The 23,945-nt window shown below is 48.1% G+C and overlaps 6 protein-coding genes across 8 annotated transcripts; 5 read left to right on the forward strand and 1 right to left on the reverse strand.

Moving 5' to 3' along the window:
- Positions 1-320: 320 nt before the first annotated feature.
- LOC9644471 (subtilisin-like protease SBT4.12) lies at positions 321-3,462 on the forward strand. Of its 3 annotated transcripts, none has more exons than XM_024665576.1 (9): positions 323-751; positions 812-906; positions 973-1,128; positions 1,188-1,305; positions 1,356-1,839; positions 1,884-1,984; positions 2,049-2,400; positions 2,454-2,676; positions 2,732-3,462. In XM_024665576.1, the coding sequence occupies exons 1-9, from the start codon at positions 507-509 to the stop codon at positions 3,265-3,267; spliced, it is 2,310 nt and encodes a 769-aa protein (XP_024521344.1). In that variant the 5' UTR covers positions 323-506; the 3' UTR covers positions 3,268-3,462. The 3 variants fall into 3 exon arrangements, with proteins under 3 accessions (XP_024521342.1, XP_024521344.1, XP_024521343.1); XM_024665575.1 differs by having other exon boundaries at positions 326-605; positions 660-751; positions 812-1,128; XM_024665574.1 differs by having other exon boundaries at positions 321-751; positions 812-1,128.
- Positions 3,463-4,298: 836 nt separating this feature from the next.
- Positions 4,299-8,285, forward strand: LOC112342940. Its single transcript, XM_024665606.1, has 11 exons — positions 4,299-5,807; positions 5,935-6,050; positions 6,106-6,196; positions 6,262-6,681; positions 6,745-6,811; positions 6,867-7,045; positions 7,106-7,453; positions 7,512-7,622; positions 7,676-7,777; positions 7,844-7,945; positions 8,012-8,285. Exons 1-11 carry the CDS (start codon positions 4,299-4,301, stop codon positions 8,204-8,206), a joined length of 3,240 nt encoding a protein of 1,079 aa, XP_024521374.1. The 3' UTR covers positions 8,207-8,285.
- Positions 8,286-8,298: 13 nt separating this feature from the next.
- On the forward strand, positions 8,299-10,030 carry LOC9644141 (probable histone-binding protein lin-53). The gene is made up of 5 exons (XM_024665577.1): positions 8,299-8,548; positions 8,644-8,976; positions 9,045-9,313; positions 9,373-9,468; positions 9,532-10,030. Exons 1-5 carry the CDS (start codon positions 8,312-8,314, stop codon positions 9,761-9,763), a joined length of 1,167 nt encoding a protein of 388 aa, XP_024521345.1. The 5' UTR covers positions 8,299-8,311; the 3' UTR covers positions 9,764-10,030.
- A 495-nt stretch (positions 10,031-10,525) lies between these two features.
- Positions 10,526-11,336, forward strand: LOC112342941 (probable histone-binding protein lin-53). The gene is made up of 3 exons (XM_024665607.1): positions 10,526-10,559; positions 10,687-11,008; positions 11,062-11,336. Exons 1-3 carry the CDS (start codon positions 10,526-10,528, stop codon positions 11,306-11,308), a joined length of 603 nt encoding a protein of 200 aa, XP_024521375.1. The 3' UTR covers positions 11,309-11,336.
- A 5,124-nt stretch (positions 11,337-16,460) lies between these two features.
- Positions 16,461-18,656, reverse strand: LOC112342942 (pentatricopeptide repeat-containing protein At4g02750-like). The gene has a single exon (XM_024665608.1). The coding sequence runs from the start codon at positions 18,654-18,656 to the stop codon at positions 16,461-16,463; it is 2,196 nt and encodes a 731-aa protein (XP_024521376.1).
- Positions 18,657-18,705: 49 nt separating this feature from the next.
- LOC9644472 (B3 domain-containing protein Os11g0197600) lies at positions 18,706-20,571 on the forward strand. The gene is made up of 3 exons (XM_002991778.2): positions 18,706-18,811; positions 18,862-19,875; positions 19,950-20,571. Exons 1-3 carry the CDS (start codon positions 18,746-18,748, stop codon positions 20,526-20,528), a joined length of 1,659 nt encoding a protein of 552 aa, XP_002991824.1. The 5' UTR covers positions 18,706-18,745; the 3' UTR covers positions 20,529-20,571.
- Positions 20,572-23,945: the final 3,374 nt, after the last annotated feature.

Raw genomic sequence — 23,945 nt, forward strand, 5'->3', positions numbered from 1 at the left:
TCAAGGCGACTACCCTGACTTGACCACGCAAGTCTCTCGGATTCAAGTAAGCTCTGCGCGACTGGCACTTGACCCCGGGTTGAAGCAAATCTCCGCACACGCCACGAACAAAGAAGAGTTTCTAGATGCTTGCTGCGAGGCCAAAGTCGTACCTCCACATGCAAGTTCTCCCGTCCGTCACCCAAAGTTTTAGTTTCTGTGGCGTGTTTCGAAGCGACCAAACTGGCGCGGCAGCGAAGTTGCCGTCTCAACCGAAAAGGCAGCGCTCGCTCGACGATGATTGCTCACCGTCTCTTTCACGCTCCGGAGGGCACAAGCACGGGAAGAATAGTATTTCTTCTCGTCAGTGGACAACCAATTCTAACGAGTGCTCCCACACTGGACTAAGTGCGACCCCACGGCGAGAATACCGTAGCGCCTTCGACCTGCTCATTCTACACTGAGGTCACTATAAAACCGGGACGGGACCATCCAAAATCCAAACTTGCAAAGCGAAGGAAGCCACAATGGCCTTGACAGCCATCACTGCTGTGCCTGGCCTCTTGTTCATAATTCTCAGCATCCTCTCGTCGAACAAGGCTGCAGGCATCGATGACGAGCGTCAGGTACTTCCACTGGCATCCTTTTGCATATATTTACGACTTGTTCTTTTTTTGCAGATCTATATCGTCTATCTCGGTGGAAAAGGCAGTCGCCAGAGTTTGGAGCTGGTCCAAAGACACAGCAAGATTCTCGCATCTGTCACAAGCAGGCAAGAAGTGATCGTGCTCCAAAGTATAGCCCGGACTGACTTTAAAAACTTACATGACAGAGAAGTAGAGTCCCCTGAGATCGTGTACAGCTACAAGCATGGATTTGATGGATTTGCTGCTAGGATGACCGCTAAGCAGGCAAAAGCCGTAGCAGGCAAGCCATCGCAAAAAGCTCTTCTCCCGGATGATTCAATTCTCTTGGCTCTGGTCATAATTACAGGACTGCCGGACGTGGTCAGTGTGTTCCCGAGCAAAACTCTGCAGCTGCATACAACACGGTCCTGGAAATTCCTGGAAACTTTTTCGACGGGGCTCTTGTACTCAAGAGGCAAAGTTGGAGAGGGGGCCGATGTCATTGTTGGCGTGCTGGACACAGGTACATGGATTGAAGAGTTGAAAGAAGAGCCTGGGAATTGATACCTCTTCCTGCTTCAGGTATATGGCCAGAGTCTGCAAGTTTCAGCGACGATGGAATGTCATCTCCTCCCAGCCGATGGAAAGGATTCTGCAATAACACCGGTGTGAATTCCACGCAGGCCGTGAATTGCAACAAGTAAGTTCAAGTAAAACTGTACCGTACTAGATTATCTTTTTTTCCTGCAGCAAGATCATCGGAGCTCGCTTCTACAACGCCGAGAGCGCCAGAGATGACGAAGGCCACGGATCACACACCGCATCCACCGCGGGTGGCAGCGTCGTCTCCAACGCGAGCATGGAGGGTGTTGCCAGTGGAACAGCCAGGGGTGGACTCCCATCCGCCAGGCTCGCAGTGTATAAAGTGTGTGGGAGCGTCGGCTGCTTCGTGTCAGACATCCTCAAGGCCTTTGATGACGCTATGAACGACGGGGTGGATCTCCTATCACTTTCGCTTGGTGGCTCGCCGGAGAGCTACGACGAGGATGGCATCGCGATTGGAGCCTTCCATGCCATCCAGCACAACATCACTGTCGTTTGCTCTGCTGGGAATTCTGGTCCCGACGAATCGTCCGTCTCCAACGCGGCCCCTTGGATTGTCACGGTCGGAGCAAGCACCATTGACAGGTCCATTTCGTCCGACATCTATCTCGGAGATGGAAAAACTCTTCGGGTGAGCAAAAACTTTGGCGTCACCTTTCTCATTTTACTACGCAGGGAACGGCCTTGAGCTTTCAAGCTCAGAAGAAACCACCTTACAGCCTCGTCCTTGGCTCTTCAATTCCTGCTAACAAATCTATCCGGGCCTCAGAAGCCAGGTGAAAGTGCTTCAAAATCTCTTTTTCTTTTCTTTCCAATGGTTGCTCACAGCTTACTTTTCAGCACCTGTGATCCAGCCAGTCTAAATGCCAAGCAAGTCAAGAACAAGATCGTCGTCTGCCAGTTCGACCCCAACTACGCTTCCAGGAGAACAATTGTGACATGGTTGCAGCAGAACAAGGCCGCTGGCGCCATTCTCATCAACGACTTCTACGCAGATCTCGCTAGCTACTTCCCCTTGCCTACGACCATCGTGAAAAAAGCCGTGGGAGACCAGCTGCTATCCTACATGAACAGCACCACCACGCCAGTCGCTACACTAACACCGACGGTGGCAGAAACTAACAATCCAGCTCCAGTAGTTGCCGGATTCTCTTCGAGAGGTCCAAACTCCATCAGCCAGGATATAATCAAGGTACAAGCTTGCAAATTCCGAGGTTTTGATCAAGATCATGATCTTTCTTGCAGCCCGATGTTACTGCTCCAGGAGTGAACATCCTTGCGGCCTGGTCGGATATCGCTCCAGCATATTATGAGAACTACGACACGGCCAAGCCCGTGTATGTCAAGTATAACATCATCTCTGGAACCTCCATGTCGTGTCCTCACGTCACGGGAGCATTGGCCATGCTCAAGTCTGCTTATCCCTCTTGGAGTCCTGCGGCTCTAAGATCGGCGATCATGACCACAGGTAACTTAACTTTCTACCACTCCAAAGTTCTCATACAAGTCTTTGAACCCTCCAGCGACAACTCAAGACGACGAGAAAGAAGGCATACTCGACTATGATGGAAGCCTGAGCAATCCATTTGGTTATGGCGCCGGCCAGATCGATCCCTCGAGATCTCTAAGTCCAGGACTGGTCTACGACACAACACCCTCCGACTACGTCGCTTACCTCTGTGCCACTGGCTACAGTGAGAGCAAAGTCAGGATGATCACAGGAAGCAAGAACACGACTTGCTCCAAGAAGAATTCCAACCTCAACTATCCTTCCATCGCCTTCCCGAGCTTGAGCGGCACGCAGACCACCACCAGGTACCTGACGAGCGTGGATTCTTCGTCCTCCTCCTCGACTTACAAAGTAACAGTCAAGACACCATCGACGCTAAGCGTGAAAGTGGAGCCAACCACGCTCACATTCTCCCCAGGAGCAACGCTCTCCTTCACAGTCACTGTTTCGAGCAGCTCCAACGGTAAAAGCTGGCAGTTTGGATCCATAGCTTGGACGGATGGGCGGCATACGGTGTCCAGCCCCGTTGCTGTGAAGACCAAGGCTTGATCATTCTTATCGAGCTCGAACAAAGTAGACAAAAGAAGAAGGTAAAGGTAGACAAAATGGAACCGTGGTCTCGAGACAAATGTGACAGCCAATGCAAGCTTTGCAAGCCGCCAAATGTTTGCTCGTGATCTTCCTTGCCAGTGTCGTCCAGTTAATTGTCTTCACGTCGACTATAAAAAAGAAGCTCTCACTCCATACTTTCATCCAAGTTCTTCTCTCCTTCCTTTCTTCCTTGGTCGATCTTAGATACATAGCTAGATCGATCGATGGAGCGCTCGGTGATGGTTGTCTTGATGGTGTGCGCTATGGCCTTGGTTTTCTCCTTCTCTTCGGTGGAGGTCACTGCCCATAAGCTGGGACACTGCGGCGATTCGTGCAAGCATCACCAGGATTGCTTTGGTCGTCTGGCTTGCATGCACGGCCACAAGTGCGCCGACGATCCAGATCTCAAGACTACCATCTGCAAGAACAGTAAGCTCGGCGTGTGTGGATCTTCTTGCAAGAAACACGACGATTGCAAGGGAAAGCTCGCTTGCCTCCACTCCAAGAAGTGCGGCGACGATGTACACATGAAGACCAACATTTGCAAGCACAAGCATCACCACCCGGGATCGCCACTGCCATCGCCAGGACCTCTCCCAGCTCAAGGCCCACTCTACGGCTGAAAAAACCAGCCACTATAAACGATTTGTTTGATCTTTCTTGACAAAAACAAGTGTAATAAACTGTTAGCAAATTTCCAACTTTGGGTATTTCTTTCTATGCGAAGATTTTCGCTGCCTGGATCATCTCCAGCCGCGGCATTGGTGTTGACACGATCGCTGTGCTGCTTCTCGGCACACCATGTCCAGGAGCTCGCCCAGATGATCCGCTCGTGCGGTGAAGCCAGGGATTCCGCCGAAGGGAAGCGCATCCATTCCGTGATTGCCAGGAGCGAGCAAGCGTCCGGGAATCCTTTCCTCTGGAACTTGCTTGTGGAGATGTATGGGAAAGTTGGCAGTGTCCACGACGCCCGCGGCATTTTCGATGAGATGCCCGGGATCAACATGTTTACGTGGACAATCATGCTTCATGCATATGCCCGAAACGGGCAACTTGAGAAAGCAGCACAGTCTTTTGATTTGATGCCTCAGCGCGATGTTGTTGCCTGGAACTCTATCCTGCAGATTTTTGGGGAGCACGAGAAAGTTGACGATGCACGAAAGACATTCATGGAGATGCCGGCCAGAACAATCTCGAGCTGGAACGTGCTTCTTACTGCATATGCCCAAAACGGGTATTTGCAAGATGCGATGGCCGTTTTTGATCGGCTGCCCTTCTCGGACGTCGTGTCGTGGACGAGTCTGTTTGGGTTCCATGCCAAGAACGGGTATATGAACGAGGCCAGGATGATTTTTCTCACAATGCCTGAGAAGAACTCCACGTCTTGGACCACCATCATCTCGGCTCTCATGCGGTGTGGCGATTTCCAGGCCGCCAAGAACTTCTTTGGCAAGATGCCCCACCATGCTCGAGTGGTGTGGCTGGTTATGATGCAAGGCTACCTCCAAAACTTTCAGTTCGACGTTGCGGCCAGCATGTTTGATCGAATGGAGGAAAAGGACATTGTTTCGTGGAACATTTTGATCAATGCCGTGGCGCAGAACGGCCAAGTCGGTCGAGCGAGAAAGATCTTTGACGCGATGCCCAAGCACGACATGGCAACGTGGAACTCGATGCTGATCGCGTACGCCGAGAAAGGGAGGTTGAGTGACGCAAGGGCCATCTTCGACAGCATGACACACAGGAACATCATCTCGTGGAACTCGATGACGCAGTCTTACATTCTAAACGGCCACTTTGAGGAAGGAAAGAAGGTTTTCGATCGAGCGCCTCAGGTGGACGTGATTTCCACCAACATGCTTCTCTCCGCCAATGCCGAGGGAGGAAATCTCGAAGAGTCGAAATCCATTTTTGACTCCATGGTCATGAGGGACGTTGTGTCGTGGAACGCCATGGTTCACGCTTACGCCATTCACAATCTCCTCGAGAGTGCCGAGTCTACGTACCGGAGAATGTCGCAGCACGACTTTGTGTCGAGGAAGACGATGATGGCGGCTTACGCTCGAGAGGGTGACTTGGAGCGATCGAAGCTCTTTTTCGACGACATGTCGGACAGAGACACGGTCTCCTGGAACACTCTGATCGTTGCATACGCTCAGCGCAACGATGTCAAGAACGCAAAACTGGTTTTTGACAGCACTCCAGTGAAGAACCCGATATCCTGGAACGCGATCATGACAGTCCTCTCCCAAAACGGCCATTACGCCGAAGCGCTCGAGTTCTTCCGCGAGATGGAGCTCGATGGTGGAAGCAAACCCACGGACGTTGGCTTCACCAATGCATTGGTAGCGTGCAGCTACGGTGGTCTCGTCGCCGAGGCCAGAGTTTTTTTCCTCTCCATGGTCGAAGACCACAACTTAACACCGAGGTGGGAGCAGTACTGCTGCATGGTGGACATTCTCAGTCGAGCAGGACAATTGGAAGACGCCGAAGATCTCGTAGAAAACATGCCATTCTCGAGCGGCATGGCGGATTCCAAAGCTCTTCTCAGTGCTTGCCATGTCCAAGGCGATGTCGAGCGTGCCACAAGAACAGCAGGCTCCATGTTTACTCTGGGCTTGAAAGCTTCTGCTCCATACGTGCTTTTGTCTAACAGCATTGGTCATCTCAAAGAGTAACGCTAAGCTAACTTCGTCTTCCAGATGTTGCTGTCGCTACTTTTACACTTGGCTTCTCATCTGGTAAGTGCGTGGAGCTAAGTTTAATCTGTTGCTTATCCTAATGGAAGCACTGTAGGGTCTCGGCATGGAGCTCCAACGACAAGTATAGGACCATGGGACTGTGTCATTTGAGCAGCGGCTCCAAAAACACTGGCGGCTTCGTCCAGGCAAGCTTTTAGCATACTCTTCTTTAGTATCAAGAGCGCTCTCCAATACATTTTCTTTGATTCAGGTCAGGGAGCTTCTTCTTTGCGTAGAGCATCGCATTGGAGCTGACAAACCGGGCCCAAGGAGCTTCACGCAGCAGCAGCACAGCCTTTGTCATGTCATCTTCATTTCGAGGCCCAGCCATTTACAAAAGCAACGAAGGATTGCAGTCCAAGTACGCTTCTCTGCTGGAAGAGATGGAATTAACGAGCAGGATTTCACGTATGAAGCAGACCGGAGCAGGCCTTTGAGACTTGTAACTCGGCCTTTACGCTCGGAAGAATCGTCGCCCGAGTCCTTGCAAGAGATTAGGCAGCTCATCGGTAGCCGAGAAGTTTATGTTCCCAGTGAGGCTGAGGAGGCCCAAATACTAGAGCAAGTCTCAAGGATAAAACAGCAAGCTTTAAGAGGAAGTCTGGTTGCAGCGCATTCGGCAATTCAGCAGGTATTGTATTTTTACTTCTTTTCTTTGTTTTTTAATTATTTTTCTTTTTTTTTTTTCCTGCAGTTGTATGCAAAGTTTCCCAATCACACTAGAGTTCTTGTTGAGTATGCATACATTGAAGCGAGAAAAGGTTCGTTTTTTTTTTTCCGCTTTACATGCTGGGTGTGAGCCTTCGACTTAACCAGGTAACCAAGCAGCTGCGGCATCATTGTTCTCCCGTGCAATAACTATCTTCGAAGAAACTGGCAACCTCAACTACGACTACGTGCTTACACTGCAAGGATGGGGCTCCTCCGAAGCCAGAGCTTCCAATTCGCTGAAAGCTCGAGTTTTGTTCGAGGAATCCATACGCGCAGCTGAAAAGGTAGGCACTCGTCTTCTTCTTTCCCAGTTTTTTTTATACTGAGCAAGGTGCATTCGCCAGCTGCAAGACCACTCCGAGCGAGCCATCGTTTACGGCTTGCACGCGTGGGCTCTGGTGGAAGATAAAGTTGGAAACTGGAGCCAGGCACGAGAGCTCTTGCAAAGAGCGGCAGCGATTCAGCCCGGAAACGCTGTGGTTCATCAGTCGAGAGCTCTCATGGAAGCCCGTGCTCACAACTATTCCTTGGCGCGCTCCAACTTTCGGCTGGCTGTCAAGGCGGACTCACACGATGCAAAGTGCTGGCAGGCTTGGGCCTTGTTCGAGGCAAGCCAACGCAAGTTTCGAGAGATGAGGCAGCTCTTCTACCGTGCTTATCTCGTCAACACCAACGATCTATACACTCTCCAGGTAGAACCAAAGTTTTTAGTTCCAAGGTTCCTTCTTATTTTCTTTCCATACAAAACAGGCATGGGCTCATCAAGAAGCGCTCATTGGCACCACCAAGTCCAAGAACCGGGCTAGAAAATTATACCAACGATGTGTGGAGATCTCTCCAGAGAATATTTATTCCTGGCAGGTTTGTCACTAGATTTCTTTTCACTGGCTTCACGAGACTTTTGTTTTGGCCAGTCGTGGGGTCTTTTGGAGGAGAGATCGGGGAACCACCAAGGTGCTCGAGTGCTCTACGAACAGGGGCTTCGGATCGATCCTTCAAGCGTTCCCTGTCTCCAAGTAAGTTAGTCGTGGCGATTTGTTTTTCCTCTTTTGCTCGAAAACCATGTCGTCACCATATCACAGGCATACGCTCGCCTGGAAAAAAGCCAGGGGAACATTGAGACTTCGAGAAAACTATTGCAAGCTGCTCGGAAAATTGATCCTCACAATGCTCCATCGCTCATGGTCAGTAAAATCTATAGACTATTCTCCATCTCTCTGTTTTAACAAAGAAAACTGGCACTGACCCAGGAATCCGGCCTGATCGAGCTTGAGCTCGGGAACAACGACGTCGCTCGCGAATTTTTCAAGCGCGCGCGGAAGATCGACAGGGAAAAGAGCCGTATCAAGAAGCGGATGTTCATCTCGCGCAAGACATCGAGGTTGCAAAGCCCGGGAACCACCGTCAAATTCGAAAATCTAAATCCGAGGCAAGCAACGGTCTAGATGGGCGTGCCGAGACGGACGGTTCACAGTAAAAGAGCCTAGGATATACCCATAATTTGAATTGCTCTTAAGCCCTAAAGGGCGCGGAGAGGAGAGAGCTCGGCTATGGCGCCGACGGCCGACTACGATCTGTGGAAGAAGCACACGCCAGATCTCTACGATGTGATCATCACTCATGCTCTTGATTGGCCGGTGACGTCGGCGCAGTGGCTCCCTGATCATCAGAGGATCTTGCTTGGAATCAAGGCGCTGGATGATCCCGAAGATTGTCTGGAGAATTGCGTCCTCATCGTCAAGCTCGCTGTCCCAGCCGATCTTGACGCCGAGATCCCTGAGAACTGGGTAAGGCCCCCCTCCTCCTTCCTTTCATGTCTTTCTTGCGTTTCTTGATCTTTGTCCGATGAGGCTGAAATTCGATGTGGAATGCCCCATCCTAGGTCCAGATGACTCAATGGATCAAGCACGAAGGCCAGGTCAATCGAGCTCGCTACATGCCGCAATGCCCAACCATCGTCGCCGCCAAGGGCGAGACGTCGCGAGTTTGCATCTTCGACACCACGAAGCACGAGAATTCCGGCGGCCTGCCGTCGCAAGTGATCGCCCAGACCCAGCCGGAGATGCTACTCGAGGGGCATACCAAAGGTGGCCATGGTTTATCCTGGAATCCCTTCGGATGTGGCATCCTCGCGAGTGGATCACGCGATGGTCTCGTTTGCGTGTGGGATGTGGGCGCCGCTGGATCATCGTCTCGTCCCATTATCACTTACCCGGTACGTAGACCTCATGAGGCAAAGATATTTGATGCTTGCTCATAGTTTTTTCCTCGTTTTTTTCTTAGCAAAACACTCCAGTGGGAGACCTTACCTGGACGTCAAAACACGAGAACGTCTTTAGCACCGGGGATGAAGCAGGCTGGATGCGGACATGGGACTTGCGAGATCCTCTCAATCCAGTGGTTGCGGCGCGTGCTCACTTAGACCCATTGGAGTCACTGGCCTATCATCCTTATGACGAATTCTGTCTCGCAACTGGTTCGTGCGATAACACTGCCCGGATCTTCGACATACGCGCGCTCTCCCAGCCTATGCACACGTTCGTCGGTCACAGGTAAGTGATCTCTTTGGTCGAATAATGTTCCTCTCTTCGATCAATCCATTTTGATCTAGGGATACGGTTGTACGCGTCGACTGGAGTCCCAAATATCCGGGTGTGTTGGTTACGTCGTCAGAAGATCACAGGGTCATGCTTTGGAACGTGCAAAGGTGGCCTTTGTGAAAAACAGTAATCTATAGAGTAACTTTTTTGCTCGTCCTCGGTGAATCCAGGATTGGGGACGAACAGAGCGCCGAGGATGCCGAAGACGGACCACCCGAGCTCGTGTTCATCCACGGTGGACACTGGGACATAGTCCACGACTTCTCCTGGGACGCCACCGCCAATCTCATCACCAGCGTCGGAGAAGATCAAACTGTTCAGATCTGGAGGACGGCAAAACACATCAAGCGCACTATGAAGGGCTCTTCGCCATCCAGGGTGGAGATCCCTTCCTCTCCATGATCAGAGAACGAGCAACAGTCTCCTCGAGCTCTAAAACAGCGTCAACGTTGCAAGAGCACGAAGGCACTGCTGCTGTCACTCGCTCTACTCCCAGCCTACCAGCTCAAGTATCATCCGATCTGTCACAAGGACGGCGGCCGTGTTTCCTTTTGTCATGGCAATCTCTTGAGCGGATCATGCCATGGTCTTGTGTGGTGAGATCTCGTCTCATTAACCATGTATAGCGCAATTTCTCGTCTTGATAAACTCTTATTTCTTCAAGCTCAAGTTGGAGAAGTTACTTAGTAGTAGAAAATCCGTATGAAGATTCTCTACCCGCGAAAATTTAAATCCAATACAGGCAACGGTCTAGATGGGCTTCACAGTAAAGGACCTTAGGATATGCCTTTATTTGAAATCCTACGGAGTCACCAGAGGATCTTGCTTGGATCCAAGGCGCTGGATGATCCCCACGATTGTCTCGAGAATTGTGTCCTCGTCGTCAAGCTCGCTGTCCCAGCCGATCTTGACGCCGAGATCCATGAGAACTGGGTAAGGCCGCTTCTCTTGACCTCTAGATCTTGTGAGTGTGTGGAATAGGTCCAGATGACTCAATGGATCAAGCATGAAGAAGGTCAGGTCAATCGAGCTCGCTACATGCCACAAACCCCTTCCATCGTCGCCACCAAGGGCGAAACGTCACGAGTTTGCATCTTCGACACCACTAAGCCCGAGAATTCCGGCGGCCTGCCGTCGCAAGTGATCTCCCAGGCACAACCGGAGATGCTACTCGAGGGGCACACCAAAGGCGACCGTGGTCTCCCTTCCGATGTGGCAACCTTGTGAGTGGATCACGCGATGGCCTCGTATGCGTGTGGGATGTGAGCGCTGGTAGATCTCGTTTTACACGGTACGTCTGGAAAAGATTTTATCCTTGCTCACAGTTCTTCTTCGATGGAAGCAGCACAAAACTCCAGTGCGAGAAGCTACCTGGGCGGCGAAACACGAGAACATCTTTAGTACCGCGGACGAAGCAGGCTGGATGCGTACGTGGGACTTACGAGATCCTTTCAATCCAGTGGTTGCGGTGCGTGCTCACCTAGACCCATTGGAGTCACTGGCCTATCATCCTTATGATGAATTTTGTCTTGCAACTAGTTCGTGCGATAACACCGCGGTTGTACGCGTCGACTGGAGTCCCAACCATCCAAGTGTCTTGGTTACGTCGGCAGAAGATCACAGGCTCATGCTTTGGGACGTGAAAAGGTGGTCTTGTGAAAAAGTATAGTTTAACATTAACTTGGCCTCCGTGAATGCAGGATTGGAGAAGAACAGAGCGCCGAGGATGCTGAAGACGGACCACCTGAGCTCCTTTTCATCCACGGTGGACACTGGGACATAGTCCACGACTTCTCCTGGGACGCCACCACCAATCTCATCACCAGTGTCGGAGAAGACCACACTGTCCAGATCTGGAGGATGGCAGAACATATTGAGTGCACTATCAGGGACTCCTCCATTGCTTCCCCTTCGGGATGTAATCATGGAGAGCAGGGGTCTCCATGATCACAAACGAGCAATAGAGATGTTACTATGCCTCTCCTTCAATCATCGCCATCATGTCCGAACTGTTGCAAAGACACTAGCAAGCACGAGGATCAGCACAAAGTATACTCGGATCCAGTGTTGTTCAAGGGACACAAGGATTGCATTTATCATGGCAATCTCTTGAGTGGATCATGCCATGGTCTCTCGTGTGTTTGTGGGATGTGAGTAGTCGTCCCATATTAACATGCCCACAGTACGTCGCAATTGTATAGCGCAATTTCTCGTCTTGTAAACCAGTTTAGTTCGAAGGTCCAAACATGAGCACGTTCCAAGATCTACAAATTTACCATAAACTGCCTGAAAATTTTAAACTTCACAGCCTCACACCCCAAAGATCTCCCTTGAGTTCTCAGAGAAGAGGTGTCATTGTTCCGACTCTCGGGACATCATTCTCTTGCAAATTGTTTCACTTTTAGCTCACAAACTCTAAGCCATGACACTTATTCCTTGAATTCGTTGATGAATTCCACCTTTACCGAATAAATTCCATGAGTGCTAGGATTTTTGTGTTAAAAGTCAAAAGATTTTGAGAGTGAATGATGTCCTGGGAGATGGAACGATGGTGCCTCTTCTTTAACCAACTTCTTTTGTTCGTTTTTTCATCAAGAGTTAAATTAATAACCTGGAGAGTGTATAGACGAGTGCCAGGAGCACACCAGGGGGCTTCCATGAGAGCTCTCTGATGGACCACAATGTTTCTGGCTGAATGGCTGCCGCTCTTTGCAAAGCTCTCGTGCCTGACTCAAGTTTTCAACTTTGTCTTCCACATGTGCAAGCAGTAAACTATGGCTAGCTCAGTAAAGGAAAACTAAGAACACCAGTGCCTACCTTTTAGCCACGAATATGGATTCCTTCCAAGCTTTTAACGATTTGGAAGCTCTGGCTCCAGAGAAGTCCCATCCTTGCAGTGTAAGCACGTAGTAGTTGAGGTTTCCAGTTTCTTCGAAGATTACAGCACGAGAGAACAAGATGCCGCCGCAACCAGCATGAAAAGAGTAAAAAACACAAACCTTTTCTCGCTTCATACTCTACCCAAGGTGCGTAAAATTTCGCTCATGCTATTGATCTCTTGTTTTAACAGAAAAAAAACTGATGTTCATCTCCCACAAGACATCAAGGTCTGGGAAAATTCGTGTTTTGGCAATGTCTTTTTAGCCATCTGACCCAATCCACACCCTTGGTGGTGTTGATGGGATAGTCATTCCAGTCATCAACTGGTTCTTATCGTAATGATTTATATAATATACACTAGTCTCCATGAAGTTAATTTCAGCTCCGTCACTGCCAGTCAACAGTCTAGAGACAGACGGTTCACAGTAAAGGAGCCTAGCATATGCCATAATTTAAATTAAGCTTGTGGAGGAGAGAGAGCTCAGCTATGGCAATGGCGGATTACGATGTGTGGAAGAAGCACATGCTAGTCTCTACGATGTGTCATTACTCATGCTCAATTGGCCACTGGCGAATGGGCTCCTGATCATAATAACATTGCCTGGATCTTTGACATACAGACCTCCAGTGCATACATTGTTGGTACTCTTATCATAACTTGATCAATCCATTTCATCCATGGTACATAGTCTGACTTCTCTTATGACACCACCACCAATCTCATCACCAGCATTAGTCTCTGTGCTCTTGTAACATTAGATGGCAGCTGTTTAGTAACATCTTGCTCTCCATAATTCAATGTCAAAGAAGTAGTGGAGGAGTTTTTTGCTGCCCCGATGATGTATTCCACTAGACTCTAGTCAAATCTAGTGCTAGGTGAAGAGATTGATAGATCTGTCCACTTTGAATTCAGTTTCCACTATAGAAGACCCTTAATCAATTAAAAAACAATCTAGTCAACCAAAAAGTAAAGACTTTTTTACTTTTAATACCCTTAATCATTAAAAAAAATGCCCATATCTTTAAACCTTAATGAATCTCTTTCAATATAATTCACTAACAGATTGATGATGGTGCCCAGATCTGTCCAGATCTAGAGGATGGTACATATTCAAGAGCAATAGAGACTCCACTGGGACATCATACAAGACAAGGATTTACACTATATATGATACACTGTTAATGTGACTACCCACATCCTATTAATACACCCCACAGTTTGACAAACACAATGCTTCATGTGATGATTCATAATATGGTGATGATTGAAGAATAGGCATCTAGCACATGTGACAATGCTTCTGTACTCTTGCAACATAATGACAATTATTTAGTAGCATCTCTTTGTTACTAATTTGTGATCATGGAGTGCTCTCCATGATTGAATGCTGAAGAGGGAGCAGTAGTAATTTCTTCCACTAGAGCTAATTTAATTCTTCAAGATCTAGACATGTTACCTGGACAGCTAAACACAAGTATGTCTTCAGCCTTGGAGGAGTTATGTTCCAGACATACTTGCAAAAAGTGTAAAATTTCCTTCTACTAAAATTTAAATATTGACAACTCCCTTCTCAATCTTTTCACTTTTTGAATTCCAAGCCACTCTTGGAATTCTTTGACCAATTCCTAGAGTTTGCGTGTGTCAAATATTCTTAGAATTAGTCTATATCATGAAGCTTCTAACCCCTTGAATAGGCTCTTTTTGTTAAGATTCTATCCCTTACACCCTAAAGCAAATCTTCCCCTCACTATCCATGATCATACTTAGGCCACCCTTCAAATCCATTATGCCATACTTCTTTTAGGGTTTACTAAATTTTATTTCTCCCTCTAGATCCACCATGTTAAATATTCTTTCAAAATATTCTTGCCTCACTCACTAACCACTAGAATTGAAATAATCTTAGGATCTTATCCCTTACACTATATGAATTGTAGAGCCCTTTTTTATTCTATTATCCTAACCTCATGCTTAGGGAATGATAATCCAAATCATTCTTAATCCACCTCCACTATCCTTTTAGGATTTACCAAACTTCAGTTTTCTTTATAAATCCACTATGTCAAATATTCTTTTAAAATATTCTTGAACCAAGCTATGATACCAATGTTATGATTGTGCTTAAGTATGATCATGGATGATCATTCCCTAGGCATGTTAAGCACCAAATCAGTATAATAGGATAAAAAAAGGCTCTATAATCAATTAATCCCTTTTAACTAGTTGGGATAAGGTGTAAAGGATAATATCCTAACATAATGATATGCTTGGATTATTAGCAGCATGAAAGATGCCAAATTGGCAACCAGCCATTCCCAATTCAACTAGGCTTGCAAGTGTAAGACAAAGTATAATAAGTCAAACCAAATATATTTGGCTTTAATACTGAATTACTTTTATAGTTAGCACTTTCTAGACCCACATCAACACTATAACATTTCTTAAAGGAGAAAATGGATTTGAAGAAGAGGGACTTTAATTATGAAATTTCAGATGGACTAATCTCTCAAGCTCAAGTCTTGGGAGCTTATTGATGTGGCAACAAACAACCTGCAAGCATGTTAAGAAAATTACATAGGAAACTTGCTGTACATTGATCGTGCAAATGCCTGGAACTGAGGAGATGAGGAAGACTAAACGTTGTGCAAAAAAAAACGCTCAGAATCTGAAAATGGAACTTCTTGCAACTATTGCACATAAAAATAAAAGAGTTAATAATTGATTCCTCCCATAGAATAGCCACCTTAGTATCTTATTCTTGATCAATATCCCAGTGAGCCAAGAATAGTATCCCAACGACCAAAGGAGCAAGACCAGGACTCTCTCTATGGAGACTTTATTATGAAAAGCCTCTCCAGCAGATCGATGCTCTAGCATGTGGATAAAATTTATAAAGGTGTCATTTTAAAGTCTTAGTTTGCTTTTCTTTTCTAGAGGCAATGCAAGGACTTGATATTCAGCAATTTTCAAGTGATCTCTTCATGGTTTCTATCCTGCTGTGGAATGTGGATGCTTGATAGTGAGCAATTCCACAATATGTGATCATTCCATTGTACAATATCAATAGGCTTTGATTATAGATTCATAATTAATGTTGGGAGGTTATTTTGCTAGGAATTTCATAACATGTAAAGATTATGACATGCAAAATAATTGTATGACACATAAAGATTATGATATGTTTGGTAATTGCATAACATGTAAAAGAAATTAATCTCTCAAGCTCTATGATGGTATTTTGTCTAAAATATACAGGCAATTTGTGTTTATCAATCTCTAGAACATGAGATATATTGAGAGGACAAACTTCACCTAGAACAAATGCCAATGAGTGAATGCTTGCAAGAATGTAGAAAACAACCTAAATAATAATTCATTCATTCATCCATATACTGTTTATTAGAAGGTCTTACAGCAGCCCTAAGAAGCATGAGACTGATGGGTTCAAATATACTGTAGTGACAATTGCTATGGCTGTTTATCATCCAATCTCATTAACATCTATATCATCCACCTCAGCACTTGTGGTTGGCCTTAGTCCATGTGCTTCAGTTGGCATGGCCATATTCTATCACAGATGAATACAAACACTGGAGTGCCATCATTTCCTCGCCCCCCTCTACAGCTGTAGTAATTGTTAAACACGATAATAGAATAAGAAAAGGTGCAATTAAGTGACCACTTCTTTAGCCAGTTAATTTAAGGTGTAAAGGATAAAATACTAACATTGTCATTAAGCTTAGTTAGATTCTAATGGCAAACCAGTAAGAATATTTTGAAGGGATAAAAGGAGGGGATCTAAAGGGAGAACTAAAGTTTAATAAACCCTAAGAGATGATTATCTATATAGGGGAGAATTGTTAGACACCAGCTCAAGATAATAAAATAGGAAAGGCCTTGAAATCAAATGATCACCCATAGGATCCTAACAGTATTGGCAATGAGGTAAAACACAAATTGGAAGTATGAAACTTTAACAATGCCCTCAGGAATTATGTAGTCCGTAAGAATGTAGGCATGTGCTAACACTGATTCATTGTTCATGAGCTCCCATCATGTGGATCAACCAGCGTGTCCAAGAAGCTGAGAGACCATCCGAAAGGATCCTTTTCATTCCACAAAAATTGTCATAGCCCACAATTTCTCCTTACCAACAATCTTATCACCAGTGTCAGAGAAGACAGCTCACTATCCAGGTCTGGAGGATGGCCAAACACATCACGGCCAACTTCGTTGCTGCCATTTCTTCGGCATCCAACTGATACGGCTCTCTATGTTCAGAGAACGAGGATTTGTGGCATAGATGTTAGACAGAAGAATGTATGGAGCTGCCGTCTCCTCGAGCTCTAAAAAGTTGTCCATGATGCTGGCTCCGAGCTGAACGTCGCCATGGAGGTTGCAAGAACCCAGCAGTGACGTCCAGGCGGCGGAGTTTGGTAGGCACGGCATGCTTCGTATCAGCATCTCGGCTTGCACTAGCAGCCCGGCTCGTCCCAGACAATCGGCAATGCAGCAGAAGTGTTCCACCTCTGGGACCAGCCCGTGATCCTGCTGCATTGAAATGAAGCAGTCCCTCCCTCCATCAACGTAGCCTTCGTAGCTGCAAGCGGCAAGAACTATCTGCAACGTTGCTTCATCCGGAGTCGGGCAGCTCTCCAAGTTCATCACGTGAAAAATCTCGAGCGCCTGACGGCAGTGTCCATCTTGTGCGTAAGCTTGGATCATCAAGTTCCACAACAGCAAACTCTTCGTTGGACACCTGTTGAATAGATCTCTAGCGTGCTCCATCTTTCCGGCTTGGGCGTAAGACGTTACCATGACTGACCACGTAACCGCGTTCTTCTCGTTCGGGAAACCATCGAATATGTCTCTAGCCATAGTCAGCTGACCGTGGTAAGCATACACGGCCATCATGATCGTCCACGAGATCACTGTTTGCTCCGGCGAGTTGTCGAACATAAACTTGGCTTCCGCAAGTGATGATCCTCCGAATCCATAGGCCGCGGACATGGTGTTCCACGACACGCTCGTATGCTGCGCCATCCTCTTGAAAACCACCTTTGCTAGCTCCAAGTCTCCAACGTTTGTGTAGGCGTTCATGAGCGAGTTCCAAGAGATGAAGTCCCTCAGCGCCATCGCGTCAAAAAGCTTTTTTGCGTCACCAATCTGATCTTCCACCGCGTAGGCAGCCAGCATGGCATTCATGGAAACAATGTCCGGGTGTTCCATGCGATCAAAGAGAAGCTTTGCTTGCTCCAAGTTCCCAACCTGTGCATACGAAGAGATTATAAAGTTGTAAGAAACGACATGAAAATGCGGCATTTTCTCAAAGACTTGCCTGGCCTCAACCAGCTTCTCGTTGAAAACATAGGCCTGGATGAGCGCGTTCCAGGAGCTTGCGTTCCTGTTTGGCATCCTTTTGAAAAAAGAAGCCGAGTGGCTTATCTTTCCTGGAAGAGAGACGATCATTGCGTTCCAAGTCACAGTATTCCGAACCTCGGCCTTTTCAAACAGCTCCAGCGCTCGCTGGAGATCGCCACACTCGGCATACCCGGTGATCATCACGTTCCAAGTCACCACAGACTTCTCACGCATCCGCTCGAACAAGTCCCTGGCCTCCTCGAGAAGCTTGTTACAAGCGCACCCCTGGATCATCGCATTCCACGAGACACTATCTCTGTGAGGAATGGAATGGAACACTCGCCTGGCCTCCTGCAAGTCTCCGTTTTCCGCAAAGGCCGCGACCAGGGTGTTGTGAGACGCAGCATCACGCGAAGGCATCCTCTCAAAGACTTGCTTCGCCTCTCCAAGATTCCCACTGTGTGCGTAAGCTTGAATGAGAGCGTTCCACGAGACGACGGTGCGCTGCGGCATAGATTCAAACAGGCCGCGAGACTCCGTGTAATCCCCCTTGTGGGCATTTGCAGAAATCAAAGGAGTCCAAGCAACTGGGTCGTGCTCCGGCATCTTTCTCAGCACCGCGGTCGCTTCTACAAGAAAGGATTTGTTGGCGTACTCCTGTACCATGACTGTCCACACAACAACGTCCCTTTGTGGCATCCTGATGAAAACACTCCAGGCTTCCTCAAGATGCCCATTGAGGGCATACGCTTTGATGAGAATCGTCCACGAGAAGAGATTGGGGTCCTTGATCTGATGGAAGACCAAGACCGCATTACCCACACTGCCACACTTGCCATACATCTCCACCAGGAGATGCGCCAGGTATCGCTTTGGATCCCCGCCGATGAGCGCATGGGCACGCTTCCCCTGGAACAAATCCCTGGAATTCCCGGCCGCTTTCACCAGGCGCGCGAGATTTGCCTCGCCTGTGCCATCGAGCGCAGCAGCATTGGAAGAAGAAGAGCAAAACTGGCGCCACAGAAGGAGCCAAGAGGATGGCCGACGTGGCATAAACCATTAAGAAATCCAGGCCGTAGATCAAAGCTAAGCTCATGGGATTCTTCTAGGGTTAGAGAGGGCTTTGTTTGGAGCTACTGGCGATGGCCGCGACCAACAGCAGGATCTCCTTCACGAAGATCATGAAGAAGGCACACATGGCCGAAATGGTAATCCCCATCTCCTTCTTTTCCCTCTAATTCTCGTTGTGATCGATCAGCCAATTCCCAAGCCAGTGTACGAGAAGTACTCCACTGGCGCTCTGCGGGGCACCGTGATCTTGGAGCTGGGAGGCAGCGACTGGCAAGTGGAGGTGGGCTCCGGATCATTCACCACAGGATGGAAGCAGTTCTGCCTCGACAACGCGATCAAGGAGAACGACTCGCTCGTCTTCCACCACCAGTCGGCCAGGCGCTTCTCCGTGGAGCTCTACAGCAGCGATGGATCCGCCAAGCCGGGAGGAGGAGCCAAGAGCTCCACCTCCGGAGGAAATGCCCTGGCGGAGGCCATGGAGAAGGTGATCAAGGAGTGCGTCGTCCATCTGGATGAGGAGTCGAGCCTAAAGTTCGTCATCTCCAAGGTTCCCAGAGTGGTCGACGTCGAGGTCGCGGAGCCTTCCACTCCTCGCAAGATCGTCAAGGCCGCGGGGATTGGGAATGGACCGTCCGCCAGGACGAGGTCGTCGCCCAAGACCGCCCCACCCCCAGCGGCGGTGGCGCGAGTGGAGTCGAGGAAGAAGAAGAAGCAACCACTGCCGGTGTCGGAGTCGGACGCCGAGGAGGAGGCTCCTCCTGCCAAGAGGGCCAGGACCGAGCCATCCAAGAGGAGGGAGGTAACGCGAGCTTCCACCAGGCGCTCGCTAGAGTCGGGTAGTGGCAGCAAAGGGCGGCCCAGCAGGAGGAAGAGCAAGGTGGTGAGCAAGATCACGGCTCTGGAGGTGCGTGTGGATTCCACTTCCACTCTCCCTGCAGCGAAGCAGGATGACACTCCGAGAGAGAGGAAGAAGGTGGCCAAGTCGGGAACAGCCGAGACCAAGACTGGAACAGCCGAGAAGAAGACGCGAGAGAGGAGGAAGACGAGTTCTGCGAGGAAATCATCGAGCTCCAGGGGAAAGAAGCAGGTTGTTCCTGCGGCAGACTCGGCAGCTCTCGCACAAGCGGTGGCATTCAAGACGAGCAACCCGAGCACCGTGATAGTGATGAAGAAGAGCAACATCGCTCCGTGCTTTTACCTGGTAGCCATCCATCTCCCTGCTTTTGCTGCTCCTTTGCCGTGACTGACACACGATCGATCGTGGTTTTGCCGCAGAGCATTCCGAACGAATTCGCGAAGGTGCACCTTCCGGAGGATCTCAAGGAGTTTGACATGGTGGACTCGACGAACAAGGCGTGGGGCGTGCGGTGGCTCGGCCCTCCAAAGCGTGCCTTCAGCGGAGGGTGGTGCTACTTTGCGCAGGATCACAACTTGCAGCTCAACGACGTGTGCGTGCTGGAGATGCTCGGCGAGAACAGGGTCAGAGTTAACATCTTCAAGGCGGATCCAAAAGCAGCCCAAGGAGGAGGAGAAGCGGCAGCTCCTCCTGCGAATCCAGCTGCAAACGAAGGCGCGGGATTTGAGGCCGCCAAGGAAGATGGCCATGGCGATGTGGATGGTGGCGATGGTGGCAATGGTGGCGATGGTGGCGGTGGTGGTGGCGGTGGTGGTGGTGAGCGTGATCTGGATGCTGTTGTGACTGGTATCACTGGTGGATCAAACAGGGATGAAGATGGCATCGCGGAGGAAGAGGCGGACGATGACGAGGAGGGCGATGACGAAGACTATGATCCAAAGGAAGACGATGGGGGAGACGACGGAGATGGAGGCGATGATAAAGAAACTTGGAAGTAATTTCTTCTTGTTAATGTGTGAAGTAACAAAGATTTTTCTTGTATGACGTGGCATAAAAGCGTAGTGTGACGTGGCACGTCTCTTCCTCGCCAAGAAGCCCTAAAAAGAGTGTTTGCAACCTTTTGGCGGCGAGGACGGTGTTTTGATGCGGGAGCGCGAGCGCTACGATCGTCCTCCATCTCGGTGAGTGCCAGTCATGCCGCAGCAATCCAGGAGGAAGGAGGAATTGAACAAGGGCGCCTCCAAGAGCAAGAAGGACAAGAAGGACAAGAATGCGGCGAAGAAGAAGAAAGAGCTCCAGAAGCGGCAGGAGAAGCCCATCAGTTTCATCGATTGCCCGGTGTGCCACAAGGTGTTGAAGCATCCGGTGGAGATCGAATGCGGGCATGTGTTTTGCAATCGATGCCTTCGAAGGAAAATGGGACGCCAAAAGATGTAAGCTCTCGTTCTTTCTTTTCTTCTACCTTGTATCGAGCTCCAGCTAAAGCTCTCTCCTAGTTGGACTGTTCCAGGTGCCCGATTTGCAAGAGCGAGATCGAGTACATCCATCCATCATACTTGATGAGGGAACTTGTCCGAAAGTTTGGTGTGAAAGATGGTCCCAAGAGGCTCAAGGCCGAGTTGCTTCAAGTTTCGGGGTACTACGACGAGTATGCAATCGAAGATCCCATTGTCATAGCCGCGCAGTTCGTACCAGGTAGCAATGGTGGTGCGTTTGATCCTGCGGACTTGTACAAGGTTGCGAAGCTTGAGGACTTTGTGACTGCCGAGGAGTACTTGGACACGATCAAAATGGTCAATCACATCTTCTCGAGGTACTTAGAACTCTCTCTTTCTTTTGTTTTGTCGAGAACTAAGGCCAGTGATATGCAGCTGGACGTCAGGCCCGATAAGTGCGTGTTTGGGAACGCTGTGCTTCTGCGTGTTTCCTTCACCTGCGTAAGTGTTTGAGCTTTGATGTAGCAGCTATTCGGTTGATGACTCTCCTTTCGTTTTTTTCCCCTTTCCAGCCAGAAAGCAGTAAACATGATTGAAGTTGTGCTTGGGGATTGCAACCTCAGATGGGCTGAGACTGGCTGCTTCTGGACGCTCTTGTACATGGACGGCGACACCCGTTCGGTATAACAAGCTGGTTTGGGACTTACATTGGCCCTGGCAAGTCCTTTTGCAGGCTAGCTCTTTGGGAGACAAGTTTTACCTTGTGTTGCGGATTGATCGTTCCAAAGCTCGGGCTTACCAGAACTCTCTAAAAGCCGGTAATGAAAGTGTTTTTTCGAAGTGTTCTGTCGAGCATAACAGTCGTTGTTTAAAGGCTCCAGGTGGACAGAGGAAAGACGTGGAGATGGCACGTCTGAGAAAGCAGAATGCGCTCATGCGGCATAAGATGCTTGAGCTCGGGGAGAATGGTTTCATTCGCGCGCTTGCTGGACGAAAATCTCCCAGGTACGCAGACGAACGAATAGCTCCGAAGTCTTTGCTTTTGTTCTTTTGCTTACAGATATAGTCTCAAATCAGGAGCAAGTTTGGCTTTCGCAGACGAGTATCCTGGTAAACACCAGAGACAGTTTTTTTTATGAACCTTGCTTGATGGTTTGTTTTGCTGCAGACTTTCCAGTGATCTCCCCGCACACTTTAAGGGATCTTGTACTTCACAATCCACTCTCGAAGCGGCCTTTCGTACCACCATGGAACCGGTAAGTTTGCGAAAACCACGTAGCAACCTTTTCTTTAAATCTCTTTTGCAGCATGAGATCTACCAGTACTGGACCACTTCCGACAACGAGGGAGGAGGATTGCCGGATGAAGAGCCATTTAACAACAATGGTGTCATCGAGATCAGGATCGCCGGGTCCATATAACGTAGACAGTGCCAGATCACAATCTCCAGCCGCAAGACCAAAGTCCCCTCCCAGTCCGGAAAAGGTTAATTCTGCTTATTACTGCCGTTTTCTCTTCGATCTCACCCTCGTTTGTCACTGCAGTCCCCACCTTGGAAGTAAGTATTGGCTTTGAAATGCGAAGTTATACCCTTTTTTTTTGTGCTTGAAGCACATTCTCTGTTCGTGTTTAGAATATTCATATTTTTGGCTTGGGATCTGGAATGTGAAATGAGAATTATTATGATCATAAAACATCTAACAGAGGGAAAAACTCTTTAACATGTAACAGGCATTTGGATGCTAAGAAACCTGACTTTGAAATGAAAATTATTATGATCATAAAACATCATGTAACAGGCATTTGGATGCTAAAGTTTGACACTGTTGAAACATTTCAGCAAAATTTGTTTTAGCAACAATGCTATGGTCAGCGCCTCGGATTCTACCCCAGCGACTGCCTCTAGCGCCGCTACAAGGCGCTTGCCGCCAGATACCTGATCAAACGTGTTTCCCAGCGAGCTCCAGAGTCGTGCAGAAGGAAGACTGAATAACAGTCACGGGCGTGAGGATCTAAGCTTAACGCAGGAAAAAATATTGGAGATGATCCGGAGAAGCAGTGATTGACAGCACCAAGCATGTAATGGAAAGGTTCCTTTGATGAGCTAATGTAGTTTGCCAAGTCTGCTGGACAACTGAAACAACTCATTACTGCTCTACCCAAGGCAGAAGACAATTGCAAGAAGAAAGCTAAAAACGAGACTACCAGATGCACAAATTTGCAAGAGAACAGGAGAGAAGCCTTTAACGAGTGCTTGACAATAGCTGCCAAGAAAGCAGTAGTTCCACTCGTTTTGTTTTTAATTCTGTCTATGGGAAATCACTCTTAGGTGGAACGCTTTTTTCCCCTAAAGAAAAAACACACCAAAGGAATCTTGCTGCTATACATAATTGTGATGCTATAAATACCAAGGTTATGGGCAAAGAATAAGCACTTGATTGAAATGGATGATCAGAGTATGACCACTGCAAAGCAGCTTGTGGGGTGAGCAATCAGATTTTCTGTTGCTACTGGCTGTTCCTTTTTTAAATATTTTAAAGAAGCCGTTGTGGTGGAAAGAAAAAATCAATATGGAAAAAGAGACCTTCCTCCTGCGGCTCTTACTGTCTGTAAAAACAGAAATAAATAATAATAATAATAATAATAATAATAAATGGAAACAAACCAAAACAATATATGTATGTATATACATGTATTACCCTGGCTAGGTAATACATTAATTATAATAATATAACATATGGATGGAGGATTATTTAAATGATAGAATGCAAAAGAGAAGTTTCCAAAGGAAAAAGTATGCATTAGAACTCAAACCATGGATTTAGACTTAGCATGAAGTTTCATGAAAAAGCTAAGAAACATCACAAAGATAAAACTCAAGAGGGAGTTACTGACCACGTCCACATGAAGAGGTGCCTGCAGCCTATAGCCTTTGCCATACTCTGGCACCGTTCTCCTACACACATAACAAAAATTGGA

Source organism: Selaginella moellendorffii, unplaced genomic scaffold (assembly GCF_000143415.4).
Source record: "Selaginella moellendorffii unplaced genomic scaffold, v1.0 SELMOscaffold_124, whole genome shotgun sequence".
NCBI lineage: Eukaryota > Viridiplantae > Streptophyta > Lycopodiopsida > Selaginellales > Selaginellaceae > Selaginella > Selaginella moellendorffii.

Coding starts and splice junctions, on each gene's coding strand:
- LOC9644471 (XM_024665574.1), top strand. CDS start 507: ATGGCCTTGACAGCCATCACTGCTGTGCCTGGCCTCTTGTTCATAATT. Junction 752..811: donor CTCGCATCTGTCACAAGCAG/GCAAGAAGTGAT, acceptor CTTACATGACAG/AGAAGTAGAGTCCCCTGAGA. Junction 2,401..2,453: donor TCAGCCAGGATATAATCAAG/GTACAAGCTTGC, acceptor TCTTTCTTGCAG/CCCGATGTTACTGCTCCAGG.
- LOC112342940 (XM_024665606.1), top strand. CDS start 4,299: ATGCCCGGGATCAACATGTTTACGTGGACAATCATGCTTCATGCATAT. Junction 6,812..6,866: donor ATACATTGAAGCGAGAAAAG/GTTCGTTTTTTT, acceptor CGACTTAACCAG/GTAACCAAGCAGCTGCGGCA. Junction 7,454..7,511: donor ACGATCTATACACTCTCCAG/GTAGAACCAAAG, acceptor CATACAAAACAG/GCATGGGCTCATCAAGAAGC.
- LOC9644141 (XM_024665577.1), top strand. CDS start 8,312: ATGGCGCCGACGGCCGACTACGATCTGTGGAAGAAGCACACGCCAGAT. Junction 8,549..8,643: donor CCGAGATCCCTGAGAACTGG/GTAAGGCCCCCC, acceptor GCCCCATCCTAG/GTCCAGATGACTCAATGGAT. Junction 8,977..9,044: donor GTCCCATTATCACTTACCCG/GTACGTAGACCT, acceptor TTTTTTTCTTAG/CAAAACACTCCAGTGGGAGA.
- LOC112342941 (XM_024665607.1), top strand. CDS start 10,526: ATGCTACTCGAGGGGCACACCAAAGGCGACCGTG. Junction 10,560..10,686: donor GCACACCAAAGGCGACCGTG/GTCTCCCTTCCG, acceptor CCTTGCTCACAG/TTCTTCTTCGATGGAAGCAG. Junction 11,009..11,061: donor ATGCTTTGGGACGTGAAAAG/GTGGTCTTGTGA, acceptor CCGTGAATGCAG/GATTGGAGAAGAACAGAGCG.
- LOC112342942 (XM_024665608.1), bottom strand. CDS start 18,656: ATGCCACGTCGGCCATCCTCTTGGCTCCTTCTGTGGCGCCAGTTTTGC.
- LOC9644472 (XM_002991778.2), top strand. CDS start 18,746: ATGGCCGCGACCAACAGCAGGATCTCCTTCACGAAGATCATGAAGAAG. Junction 18,812..18,861: donor AGGCACACATGGCCGAAATG/GTAATCCCCATC, acceptor GTGATCGATCAG/CCAATTCCCAAGCCAGTGTA. Junction 19,876..19,949: donor TCGCTCCGTGCTTTTACCTG/GTAGCCATCCAT, acceptor GTTTTGCCGCAG/AGCATTCCGAACGAATTCGC.